We start from the raw sequence: 14,230 nt of genomic DNA, 5'->3' as shown, positions 1-14,230 counted from the left end.
GATCCTTCCTTGGCAGTAACTCATGAGTCCCATCAACCTCCATGGAGGACTTCTCTCAACGTGCATATTCTCTTACTCTCTGCGCTCATCTGGTCAAAGTAAGAGCAGTCGTTATTTATAAGCTATGGAAAACTCATGCACAGTGTTATCCAGGGAAAAGAGATTACGTACAGCGAGGACAGATCAGGTTCTGGGTGCATGCAGGGTCTTAGGAATCATCAAACTAACCTTTCAGGGGGTCCGGATGAATTGGCAGAAAATTTGGATCCCTCTTCCTCACTGACGAACACTTACCGTGTGTTTCCTAGACGTTTAACCCTACTACCCCAGTCCAGAGTTTCTGAGCTATCTGTGTCCCCTCAGCCCGGGAGCGACAGGTTCGCCTCAGTATTTTGGGACATACAAGGGGGGCAGGAAAAGATCAAGTGGGGATAGGAGGGGCAGGGATAATTCAAATGTTTTTGTCTCTTGTTGCTTCTTGTAAAAGTCTAATACTCGACTGTTGGGCTGTGGTTTCTTGGTTTTCAGTTTCGAGACTTTGATATCTACGTCAAAGTGAAGATTAAATTCAGTCGATCAAGAACTCAAGTGAGAGTTTCTCGAAACAGTCAAATGAGAAATATTGAAAGTATTTCATGTGTTTAAGGAGAATGATGTGAAGGAAATATTCATAGATATTAAACTTTCAGATTTAGATTGACATTTTGGGAATCAACGTACCCCCATAGAATATTTAAATACAACTTGGATGCTTCTTTTTGACTTAAAAGTTAAGTTGGAAAATAGATAACGACGTGATTTAGACAACATGTGACATTCAAATAAAGCTTGAAAACATCTTAATAAGTAATAAAAAACATGCATTACCTATGCAATAAGGTAAGTATAAGATTCTTACCACATTTTTCAGTTTTTATTTATTCTTTAGGTAATTTTCAGTTATGTATTTTAGTATTTGTATTTGTCCATTATCTTGCACTGTGTTGAGACTCTCTTTACCTTTCATCATTTCACCTACAGACACCTGGAAATACTATTTAAACCCATGAGAAGACAAGATATAGACATCTGATAGAGAAATACAACTTTAAGACTCTTCCTGTCTAAATTCTTGCTTGTGTCGTACGTCGCTTTGGACAAAAGATTCATAGTTTTGAAAAACAGATTTATTGGTGACAATGTGTTTATAATTCCCTCATTTCAGAGTGAATGACTTGTCGATACAACAGCAGTAAAAGAAGGATGGCTTCCATTACCAAACTGTCAACAACTCTAGATCAGCAACAAAGATCACCTGGATGTCAGCCTGAGGCAGCAGCGCCTCTTTGTGGCAGTGACTCCTCATTACAGCAGGAAAAGGACATAATGACACGTTATGCCATGGTCGAGCTCAAGTTGATAACATCATGTGAAAACACTCTGTAATTCAAGAGTAAATATGCAGTGGCTGTCTTTGAAATATTAAGGCCATAAGAAATATCAACTGCTTGATTATTTAGTGTTTGTAATTTTTCACACTATCTAAACTATCATCTGGAAAATGATGTGTATTATTTGAAGTCAGAGCTGTACCCATACTTCTGTTTCCACATAACTTTAAAAAACTTAGTTTGAACAAGTCAGTAAGCTTGGTAAAATGCAAAATTTGATGGTGAGCAAATCGCTTTGAATCAAAATAATGTATCTACAAAACGTGGTTTATTTTTTGATCACTCTAATTGAAACCTAAATTTGAGAATGCACTGAAAAAGTGTTGAGAGAACAGGTTTTGCGAAGTGATTTTAAGCCCATGTAGTGATTTCCACTACAGACATGTCTGGTTTTTAAGGTAGAGCTTCTTGGAATCATTGAATATAACAATAATAATAAAGTACTAAATGTGATGACATTTTTTAAGTATTTACATTGTCGAGGTACATAATTATGGAAGCATATTTAAGACAAAATTTAAATGAAAATACAAACACGAAAATGGAAATGCTATAAAGGAAATAAATTTTCATTTTGAGAATAAAGGCGCTATAGGCGTACAGCAGCTCCACCCCGTATCTCCCCCATCCTCAGACAGTCACAGAGTCAGGGGAGGATTTATTTACTTATTTACTTTAATAAACAAAACAGTCGGGAAAATGATTGTTTAAGCAGCTTTTAGTCTGTAAACTGTAGCTTTATTACACTAGATTCTCAGATTATTGGCTTATTATTCGCCACCAGCTGTTCTCAGTTTGATCACGAGCAGAATTTAACATATGGTCGTGTTTCAGTTTATTAAATTCTGAGAGCACTGAACAACTCAGTGAATAAATCACACTATGTCGAACTGATTCTAATGGTTCAGTTGGGGGTGCTTTGTATTCTTCTACTTTAGCACTTGTTGGGTTGATTGCTGTATGGCACGTGCATACTGCCACCTGCTGTTAAAGATGAGGTACAACCATGGAGTCCACATTTCCATTTTTTTTAATGTTGGTCTGAGGGCGGGTTTAAAACTATAAATGCAAATTGTCTTTTCCTTTTCATTTTGATTATGTCACACATTGTGCTTGCTGAAATTGATAAAGAAAAAGTAATTTCTTTATTAAACTTTCATTTTTATGTTTGCAGTTTTATTAGAATTATGTCCAGTTGTTAGCAGACCATTTCTTGAAAATCAAAATGCAAACACCTTTTTTTTTTCCATCTTAATTTAAATAATGTGACATAAAGTGCAGTCTTGAAGATGAAAATAAGAATTAAATACTTAGCATTTAATTTTCATTTTGACTCAGAACATGCCCCTATATTCTCAAATTAAAATTGTATATCCTGTATGACTTTTTCTTTTTCATTTTCATGCTTGCATTTTTACTTGAATTTTGTCATAAATGCTCTTCCATACATTATCCTCTTAAGACCCAAGCTTTTTTCTGGTGTGCGGTTTTTAATTCACCTTGCTATTTGGGATAAATAAGACCCTAATTAAACCTGGTCTTTGTACATGAAGTTTGATTTTTTATGTTATGAGTTCTCTATTTGTGGTTTGTTAGTAGTGTTATTGTACATAAATACGTTATTTTTCTCACTAAAACGGGTGTAATATTGTGATGTCACCAAAAGATGATGTGGGCAGTATCCCTAAATGTGGCTGATTGGTCAAAGTTTTACAAAATGAAGTTTCATGGGTCTGAGAGGCAGAAATGCAATCCTCACATATGTGGATGCTGGGTCCTTGGAGGTTAACATGTTGTCTTTTCCCTATTTTAAATTAAATATGTTTAACCATGAGGTCATTTTTTTCTCAACATTTTAACCACCAATCAACATTTTTAAGTTTAAGTTTTTAGGGTTTTAAACCTTTATTTGGAGAGGACAGGACGGTGGACAGAGCTGGAAACTGGAGAGAATAAAATGGGGGCAAGGTACCACAGGCTGGAAGCGAACATGACATGTTGGCATGACTTAACCGGTACACCAGTTAAAAGTGTCTGAGGTTGAAACTGTGATACTAATTTGAAAGAAAAATGATAAAGATGGTTTAAAAAAGCCAGAGCGACTCCTCTTCCAGGTTCTGGGGCCCAACTATGGCGGTTTTTGAAAAATGCTGACTCATGCTAGTTTTTGGTTGACCTAACAAGAAGCAAAGAGGCAGGACTTTGACCTTCTAGCTGTTCCAATTTTTACTTATCTTTTAACCAGCCTTTAAACACTCCTGCTTCCTTTTTTTCATAATTTGCTAGCTGGTTCTAACAGACCCTTAAACACTGATGCTAAGGTGTTAGCATTTAGCGTTTGGACAGACTAAGATATGGTGAGAAAGCTCCAAATTAGTGCTGATCTTTGCTTAGCAATCGAAAGACTATACGTCAAATGCTAGCTTGGAGCTGGATATGACTCAGCAATGTATGGTTAAGTGTTAGCAACCAGCTAACGTCAAGTTATGCTAAAGTGGAGTAGGCCTTTGCTAATGCTGTATATGTTTAGAACATGTATTAAAAAGCCGGAGTGAGACTCCTCTTCCAGGTGCTGTAGGTTTGCAGACAAGACGTGACAGAAAACAAAACCATAGCTTGTTCAAAACAGTCTATCAAATCAAATTTATTGAATTTTAAAGGGGTGCTCTGAATTCACAAGTTGCAGCTACAGTACATAACTCCTCTTAAATCAAATACTTCTCAGCTATTTCGTAAAACAGTCCAGTCTCTTCTCAGGTAGGAAATCTCCTCGTAAAAGGTCACGCTACAAAAAAGGACAGATGCATCAAATCTGATATTTATGTATGAAAAATTAGCACGCTATCAAAAATAATGTGGGGCAGGAAGTGTTAAAGGTTGTGAAAGGTGCTGCATTTAAGTCGGTTACACACGCATGGCGTAACAGTGAGTGATATGGACAGCAGGTTGAGATTAAAACCCAAATCTTCAAAATATACACATTTAGCAAACCGACAAATAAAAAGAATAAAAACAGAGGAAGCACAGCAAACAGATTCAAGACAGAAATCTACACTTCACCAGGGTTTAAACGTAAATTACACATTATGAAAAACATCAGGTTTCATTATAATTTGGAAATAAAGATTAATTGCTACAAAATATAAAACACTACAAATTCTTCATTCGTATGAAGGCCTTAATTTTCACTTTTCTCTCATTAAAATTGGTGATATTTAGCTAATCATTTCAAATAGCTTCAACAAGGTAAAAGAAAACTGATCGGAAAATAAAACATGTACTAATTTATGCTGTGTACACTAAAACGACTGAAAGAGTAGCTCTTTGTTTGAGATTTTAAGGGAACAGACGAGGGTTAGCATGGTAAATACAGCCACAACCTGTAAACACTGCCTGCCTTCTTAGCTCTTTCACATACTGAGTTTTGTGGATATCACAAATAGATTTTTCACAAGGCACTGGAGACCAAATTTGGTTCACTGTCCACGGATCAAAATCAGCCCCAGCATCACTCAGGTTCATGCAGAAATAAAATTAAAAAAAATCATCGCTTATAACGTCATTTGAGTGTCTTATTCCACTTTTACATCACACTTGGTTCATTTCAGCTCAAACTTTAATCCTTTCCTCGGTTCCACGTCTGCCCTGAACCATAAATATGAAGCAGCAAAATCATAAACAGTGAAACAGGAGCAGAATTCACAGAAACTGCAAAATGTGGCCAAAATGTGCGTTAGCGTCTCGCCATTAGCATATCGGTTGATTCCATGTTTATAACACTTTGGATGTGAAATAACTTGTAAATAAATAAATGCTTTCCCAACTCGCCCTTCGACAATGGGAACATGGACACCAACATTTGCCACAGTTATTTCTGTCAAGCTATCAAGAGCTAGCATAACTCTTGCTAGCACGCTGTATTACATCCACTGTGCGTATATTTTCGCGGACTCAAGTAAGTAAAGTCCACCTATGATCAAAAATAACTTTTATGTCTACATGACGCAACCTATGGGTTTTTGAGGCTGAGTTCTGGGGCCCACTGTGGCGGTTTTTGAAAAATGCTGACTCATGCTAGCTTTCGGTTGACCTAACAAGAAGCAAAGAGGCAGGACTTTGACCTTCAGGCTGTTTCCATTTTTTATTTATCTTTTTACCAGCCTGTAAACACTCCTGTAACTGCTTCATTTTTTTATAATTTGCTAGCTGGTTCTAACACTGATGCTAAGGTGTTAACATTTAGCGTTGGGACAGACTAAGATAGCAATCAAAAGACAATACATCATGTGCTAGCTTGGAGCTAGATATGCAATGTATGGTAAAGTGTTAGCAACCAGCTAACGTCAAGTTATGCTAAAGTGAAGTAGGCCTTTGCTAATGCTGTACATGTCCATGTTCCCATTTTACAAAAGTTATGGTGAAAAGTCAAAAATCTCTCTTTAGAAAATCGGTTTATGGAAAAATGAAACAGCTTTTCCAACATTTTATGCCTTTTTTGTTTGTTTTTGTTTCCGCTGTAACCTTTTACATCTCGTTTTCAGTGTTGTTGTTTTGTGAGCTAGTTTCACAACATGTGCCAAACATACAACGACATGTTCCCCATACAATATACATCACTCTTTGCTGTTTAGTGTGCGTGTTAGCGTAGATTTAAATGAAATGCTGAATCTGTATTTCTCCAAGCTTTCCACTTCTAGAGCAACCATAGGTTTGTTTTAAAATGAGAAATGGGTTACGACGTCTAAAGCATGTCAGAAATGATTAAAAATCAAATGGATCCCTCTCAGCAAAGTGCCTTAGTCTTTGGTTTACCAACCCTCGGGTGTGGAAGCAAACTGAACCAGATGGGACCATCTCCAGAACCAGAGTCACAGTTTCATCACAGAATAACAACTTCATCAAACCCTGAGCAAAGAGGATGAGCGTAAGACTTTCTACATTAAGAAACTATCAAGTGTTGAAGAATAAATGTTAAGAAATGTGCTCTCTGCATCAAACCTTTCATGACTGTTACAGAGAGACTCTCAGGTTTTGGATCAGATGAGGAGTGTGCAACGTGACTGCGTATGGCAGTTCTCCAGACTTCTAGAAAACAATGTGGCTTGTCTTCCTGTGGTTATGAAATGTACCAAGATAAACTTTGGGATAGCTTCAGGTCAGATGTAATAATCTGATGATGACACAGAAGGAACTATTTTGATGTTTTCTTGAGAAGACCTTGCCCCCTTTTTCAAGACGTGGGTCCAATCATGAAGCATGCTGTTCAGTGATTGGTTTAACACCAACGCCAATGCAGGAAAAAGTCCAACAACAGCCTTAACGTTGGATCAAAACAGCCAGTATTTGGTGTTATTTTGAGTGTTGTGGACTGGCTTATATTCAATCAGAGATATTTTTGACTCTTTAAAGGCTAACGCATAAAAAGCCCTTCATCAGGTGAAATCAAACAATTCTAAAAAGTAAATTTGGGGTTTGGAGTTACATTCGACTTCTTGTAGACCTTGTGAAACCGACTAAAGACCAGGGAACAACTGATGATGCAACTGATGGAAATGTGGAATGTTACAGTTTCTATATTGAATCCATTATTTCAGAGCTAAACTGCTAAATCAGCTAACTGGTCCGTCTAGATGAGTCAGTGCAATCGACCTCGAAAGTGCGTCTTCTTCTCCAGAAATCAAACATTTCCAACGACTCTCTGTCAAAAGAGATGTTTGCATAGCTGCGGAGATGTACTATTGCAAAGATCACGGCTTTAAATCCCAAACTGTCAAATATGCAACTTAAAATGACGCCACCAGATTTGGAAAAAGTTAACCTCATAGTGGTTTGCTTGATCCGATCTCTGAATGATGATAAATGCCACTTTAAAGGCTCGTTGGCCAGATATGGTGGTCCAATGGTTCAAAAAAGTTTAACGCAGCCAAAAGTACCAGGAAACAAACACGTTACCGAGGGAATCAAGAGGTTACTGTGGCTGAAATCTTGAGCTATTTTTCCATGAAGGCAGCAGATGACATAAGAAGCATGCTGTTTCAAAGGGAAATGCCTGTACTGAGTGGACGAGTAGATCATCCTGACACCAGATGGCAGCAGAGAGCAGCATCACTGCAGAGCATGTTAGCCAGGAGCCTGAGGCCAGTGAAATGAAGCCTGTGATGAAGAATAAAACTGTAGGACACCATTGCTGTTCCAGAGTAAAATCTTTGTGGCTGTTTTGTATCTGAGGTATGAACCATCTCGCCTGCAGATATTCAGGGACACGATGTGATGAAACAGTGAGCAGCAACAGAACAGCAGGAAAAGGAAAACAGTGGGGTAGATTGGCCTATAAAGCAAAACAAAGAGCCTGGGATGTTTCCAGTAAGAGTGGCCTGGTCAGCAGTGGACAAAAAGAGGCCTGCACTCTCCTGGAGCCGAGCCAAAGCAGACAAACAAACCCATCATTCAGCTGATCGGCTCTCCTTACTGCCTCATCCTCACACTGCCAGTCAGCAAACAGGCTGCCTGAACCACAGCAAGAAGGCTTTCCTCATCAGAAACTGAGGCTGCACTACTGATCCCAGAATGCATCAGTGTTCACTCATATCTTTTAGCAGTTTAACGGTTGAAATATAAGACCCGGTTCAGAAAAAACACAAGGTTGCTTCGTTTTGCTCTTAACTTAATCTGGATTTTGTCTGAATTTATGTTTCCAACTTAGCTTTTTCAATCCCATCCAAAATAAAAACACAACCTTCAGCTGCAAAAGACGATCTGGTTGACCTACAGCGTAATGTAACAGTTTTATGACTTCTCTCTGCCTGTAATCAGTGAAAAACTTGTTTTGTTTTCAAATTGAGTGTGTTTACATTCACACTTTAACCCTGGAGTAGGTCTCTGATGTATCCTGGTTTCTGTGTTGCTGCATGTAAACACAATACCATGGCATCAGAGACCAGACAGAGTCCAGCAGGATACTACGGTATGTAAACGCTTCATCCAAGTTATTAATTTTGGTGCACTGGTTGGTCAGTACAGTGGCGTGTTGCATTCATCCAAAAATAAATGAAAACCCTCCTGTTTTATGACATAACTACCTTATAAAAACAGAATTTTGTTATTTATCTATTATTTTTAATTTCCTCTTTCCAGAGATAGTATCTGGTAAAAACAGTAAATTCAAACATATTATTAATTTATTTATTTTTATTAATCTAAATTTACTTCATATTTTTCAAATTATAAATATTACTTTAATTAATTTGTTAATATTAATATTATTTATCAAAATTATTGAAATATTTATTTTTGATTTTTCTTGTTCTATGAGATACTATCTCATAAATCCCGGGAATCTAAAAAGTAAAGGAATTCCTGAAAATCTCGAATCGTCATCTTGATGAAAAAAAATGTAACTGTTAACTAAAACACATTAAAAAGTAGGGGTGGGAGAAAAAAAAGTGATTTACAATATTTTGGATTTTTTGTTTGACAATATCATTATCATGATTCTTTGTTAAAAAAAAAAAAAAAAAAAAAAAAATTCCTTTCTAATTCTTCATTTTAGTCTTTGTTAATAAACAGGATTGACAAAAATTACCACTTTTCTCCAGCAGAGGGCGAAATGTTTCTCTCTGACTCACGTGATGTGCATTTTATGGGATAATATGGCTCCTGATATAGTCTGTAGACATTATCATCATCATGTAACTTTTTGCATGGTCTGGTGTTCAAGAAGGAAACTAAAAATTGCAAAAATCTGAATCTTGAAGAATTGCAATTTAAATCGAGTCAGCACACTGAAATCGTAATAGTTTGAATCGCAGAGTGCAATGGGAAATCCTTTTTTTTTTTTTTTTAAATAAAATAGTATCTCTTAAAAAACAGGAAATCTAAAACAAACAAGATAGTTTTGCATAAAACCAGGAAGTTTTTTTTTTCAAGTCAATGCAATACGCCACCCTAGAAAAGTGACCGAAATGAGTAAATGATATAAACAGCAAGGTATCTTTGTTCTGTGTAAACAGCCAAGCCTGAAAACAACTAAACCCAAACATTCCTGATTGAGCGATATGAAAAGGACAAGCTGTTTGCCTTCATAACCAAACTTGATTTTCATTTCCTTCCTGCGTTTAAGTTTAGGATTATCTGAGGTTAGACACATTCCTGCTCATTCTTTCATGTCCAACAAAAATGAGGGGAAAAAAGCTGCAGTTGTAAACTTTTCGGTCTGCTACACAAATGTGAAAAAGTATTTTTTTTTATTAAGCACTATATCCTTTAAAACTAGTGGAAACTTTGGTGAGGTATTTCTGACAGAAAGCGAAGAATTTAATCTCATTTAAAAAAATCTAAGACCATGAATTATGATGTTATGAGTCCCAGTGGAAGCGTTCAGTGAAAGAAAATAAATGGTCCCGAAGGTTTGAAAACGGAAACTGATGCGCTGATGTGATTTAGCTTATATTAATGTTGTACACATGCACCACAACCTGTTTTTTTTATTTTTGCATAGATCAAATCTGCAGGGCATAAAAAGGCGAGTTATGAATCGACTGTAAAGCTTAAAGGTCAGGGGATAGTCTGAAGATAAATGTTCGTCCAGGCCAGGGTCCAGAGTTTGAACCAAACCAACCCTGTGGAAATATTAGGATCTCTTTATTCTATGATATGAAGACGTTAAACTCTAAAGTGAAGCATCTCTCATTAAGTATTCAAAGATAAATGTCTTAATGCAACTGTGAATCCAACGAAAAGATAAAAATGGTCCTCTCGGGTCTAACTATGATGTTTAGATATATACGTTTTTAAAACTAGCTTCCTCGTGATGAAACTAAAACACGATGTAAAAACATGAAGTATATACAGCCCTGTGTGAAGTGCGTAATGCAACGGCTGATACATGAGTGCATAGAAATTTCTGGAGCCTCCCAGAAACCAAGCGGTGATGACTTGATATTGATTCAGGAACGATCACTCCTGATAAACCATGAGGCTCAGAAATCTCTCTCCTCTGTATGAGTCTGACCCCGGCGAGCCGCTGCTCACCTTATTGCTCTGACCTCAGCCCTGAGTGTGTCTCATAGTAGGCGTTGACCTCACGTCCACGTTAACCCCTCTGTGGTCAGATAAGACCTTTACCAGGTGAGACCAACCTCGAAAACTCTCCTCATGTTCTGTCAAAGACACCAGGTCCCAAGCTGCGCCTACGTTAGCCTCAGCGCTGCAGCGGGACGCCCCAGTGTCTCCAAAACTAAAGACTGAAGAATTATAAGATGAAAGTTAAAGTCGCAGGAAATCTAAGATGTACAGTGGCGTGTTGCATTCACTGGAAAAAAACAAACCGTTTTTACGACACAACTATCTCACAAAAACAGGAATTTATTTATTTTAGAATTTCTTGTTTTTATGTGATACTTTCTTGAAAAAACAGCAAATATTTAGTTTTTATTTTCCTGTTTTTTAAAATACTATCTCCTCAAATCAGGATTACCCATGATGCTCTGCTGCATGACTTGCTGCTGCATGTTTTTGCTGCTAATCATGGGTGCACGGTCAATACAGATAGAAGAGGCTTTTTAATGCATTTTAGTAACAGTTACGTGTTTCACCATCAAGATCACAATTAAATTAAAAACAAATCTAAATTTACCCGTGTTTAATTTTCAGAAATTCCTTTACTTTGCAGATTCCTGAGTTTGTGAGAAAGTATCTAATTAAAACAGGAAAATAAAAAATTAAGATTTGTTGTGTTTATGAGATAGTATCTTGTAAAAATAGGAAAATAAAAATAAAAAAACGGTAAAAACAAAAAATTATTCCTGTTAAAACAGAAAATATTATAAAAAATATTTCCTGTTTTACAAGAGTATCTCATTAAAACAGGAAAATCAAAAATTGTAGAAATTTTTGTAAAAACAGAAAATTTTAAAATAAATATTTTCCGTTTTTAATGAGATAGTTTTATCATAAAAACAGGAAAATTATAAAATAAATTGATTCCTGTTTTTACGAGATAGTATCTCATAAAAATAGAAAATTCTAAAATAAATATTTTTTGTTTTTAGAGTATTTAATAAAAACAGGAAAATCAAAAATTGAATAAATTCCTGTAAAAATAGAAAAAATTTAAATTAAATATTTTCTGTTTTAATGAGATAGTTTCTTATAAAACCAAAAAAATCAAAAATTAATATTTTTGTTTTTACAAGAGTATCTCATAAAAACAGGAAAATCAAAAATGAATTACTTCCTGTTTTTATGAGAAAGTATCTCATAAAAATAGAAAATTCTAAAATACATATGTTTTGTTTTTATGAGAGTATCTCATAAAAACATGAAAATCAAAAATGAAAAGTTCCTGTCAAAACAGAAAATTCAAAAATAAATATTATATGTTATTACAGAAGTGTTTCTTGTAAAAACAGGTAATTAAACAAATAAATTAAAAATCCTGTTTTGTGAAATAGTTATGTGGTAAAAACAGCCCTTTTTAAAAATATATTGGTGAATGCAATACGCTGCTGTAAATATGCTCTCTGCTTTGTTAAATTAAATAAAAACCCTCTTGTGATGTTCAAAAGCTGGATTCTGTGTCAGATATGATCTCCTACATGGCTTTATTCTTTCATTAATTAGCCTGTGGGTGTAGTTTGAAGTTTAAGAAATTGTGTCTTTGATGCATTTTGATGCTTAGTCAAAAGAAAAGCAGCACAAATTTGTGTGAGTGACTGATGGCAACAACAATCTTCTGCTGGAAACAAGCGCACCAGGGCGCTGACAGTGTAAGAACTCACTGTGAGGACTGATGGATTTGTTGTTGCAGTTTGCAAACCGTTCTGAGAACTTGAAAGGAAACAGAGGTAAGTAGTCAAAACCTATCACATTAACAGGATGTTAGCAAACGAAGCCATGTTCAGCTTTGAAATGTTGATGAGGGGACGTGTAATCTTCAGCATCTTTCCTGCCAGAGCTCTCATCCCACCTGATCCTCGCATGTGTGTGTGTGTGAATGTGTGTGTCTGTGTGTGTGATTAGTGAATGGATGGGGGGAGGACGCGCAGCTCTCCGACAGATCACAGCAAATCCATAAAATAATAAATACAACCTGTCGTATAAGCCGCTCACACCATAACAGACCTTTCAGAATCAGCAGAGGCTGTAAACACAGTAGGAGTCAGAGATAAGATCAAGTTTCTCCACGAAGGTTCGTCTTCAGTTTCTGCAGCTTTTATTCCACATTTTACTCTCAGTGAAGCAAAAAAAGGACTTTTCTTCAGAGTTGCTTACGTTATCAGTCGCAGTAGCACTTCAAAAAGATCCAGGAAAAAGCCAAATTCAGGAGAAAAATAAAACAAAACGTCAGTAGTAGAACTATTTCCAGGGAGAGGTCCACTTCAGCAGCAGGTTTGTAACAGAGGGGTTGAGGAGTGTGGAAAATGCCCGGGAGCTGTGGGACATCGCAGGCAGACCTGGTGTACTACAGTACAGTGGTTGGGTTTCAGATGTGTTAAGTCAAAGTAGTGCCTTTTGCAGAAGTAGTTGCATTAGTAGCTGAGTGTGCGGCTTGAGCGAGCAGTTGTGAACTGGATATCAATCCTCCTTTGAATTGTCAGTGACCGGGGCCACGGGAGACGAGTCCTGGCTGCGACTACGCTTGTAAAGACGGTAGCCCTTTCGGCAGAGCAGGACGAACCAGTAGACCTGCGGCGCCAAGATGCACGAGTTGCCCAGGTTGGCGGTCAGCGGCAGGTGGAAGGGGACGCTGTAGAGCGGGATGCCGTAGTGTTGACCGTACACCCAGTACATGTAGGGGAAGAGGGCGATGCGGCACATGAAGAAGGTGAGGAGCACCATGCCGCCGTTGGCCTTGTGCAGCCAGCAGTCCTGGAGGCTGAGCTGGGGAGGGAGACACAACGGACAAGGGGAGCGGGGAAAGGTGGGGGGTTTAAAGCACTTTTATAAAAACGGTGAAATAAATCAGCTCTGTACTTTCTGTCCTGGCTCCAACTTTTGCAGATGAGTTATCAGTTTGTCTCTGTGGAATAAAAACACCAGATTCCACCGCTTATCTAAAGCCCCGTTTCCACCAAGCAGTTCAGTTCAGTTTATCTTGGCACAGCACACATTTTTAATGTATTATAATATAATTTTTTCTCTATATATATTATTTTACATGTCATTATATATTGTATATTTTTATTATATTAAATATGCATTTATTTACATTGTATTTTTTGGGCATTTTGTGGCGTTTCCACTGACTACTCCCGGGACAGATCCCCCAAATAACCAACTAAACCAATCCAATCTCGGAAGGTGAAGCTGCAGACCACTGATTGGTCAAAAGAATGGTCACTTCCTGTGTGACAGCAGCTGCTGTGTTTCTCCTGGCGGAAACTAAGCTTGATTGTTCTTTGCAACAAAAAACCACATGCCAATCACAAAGGAGACAGAATTGCTGGATGTCTGCCATCGTTGCTCTTTGTTTCCTGTGTCGCAATTTTCTTCTTTGTTGGACTTATTAGCATGGTACACTGTGTTGCACTGTTATGGCGTCATGCTATTGTTTAACTGGTGCAGCTATCGGCATCCAGCTGAAGCCCTTTGCACACCAGACGTATCATTTTTGTGCAAATATTGCGCACATTATTTTGAGATCGAGGTAAATTTTTCCAAAGTTTCAATTGCAACAAGTACAAATCTGATCATTCAAGACGCTCATCGTTGACATGTCACATACCAAAGCATTCAACATGATGGGCCACTTGACTGTGTATGTCCCAGCATCCGTTTTATTACGACAAAAGACATAAAAA

At 37.2% G+C, this 14,230-nt stretch overlaps 1 protein-coding gene across 1 annotated transcript in view; it reads right to left on the bottom strand.

The window, feature by feature from the left end:
- Positions 1-11,853: 11,853 nt before the first annotated feature.
- tlcd3a (TLC domain containing 3A) overlaps positions 11,854-14,230 on the bottom strand; it is a 35,961-nt gene continuing 33,584 nt past the window's right edge. Inside the window, exon 5 of the mRNA XM_074671458.1 lies at positions 11,854-13,310. Within this exon, the coding sequence (XP_074527559.1) occupies positions 13,005-13,310 (306 nt within the window). The 3' untranslated portion in view covers positions 11,854-13,004. The remainder of the gene's footprint in view (positions 13,311-14,230) is intronic.

The sequence above is a fragment of the Halichoeres trimaculatus genome, unplaced genomic scaffold (assembly GCF_033239565.1).
Source record: "Halichoeres trimaculatus isolate MK-OKI-2021-1 unplaced genomic scaffold, fHalTri1.1 fHalTri1_scaffold_6, whole genome shotgun sequence".
Taxonomy (NCBI): domain Eukaryota; kingdom Metazoa; phylum Chordata; class Actinopteri; order Labriformes; family Labridae; genus Halichoeres; species Halichoeres trimaculatus.
The sequence above is the reverse complement of the archived record's forward strand: the minus strand, read 5'-3'. Positions and strand labels throughout refer to the sequence as shown.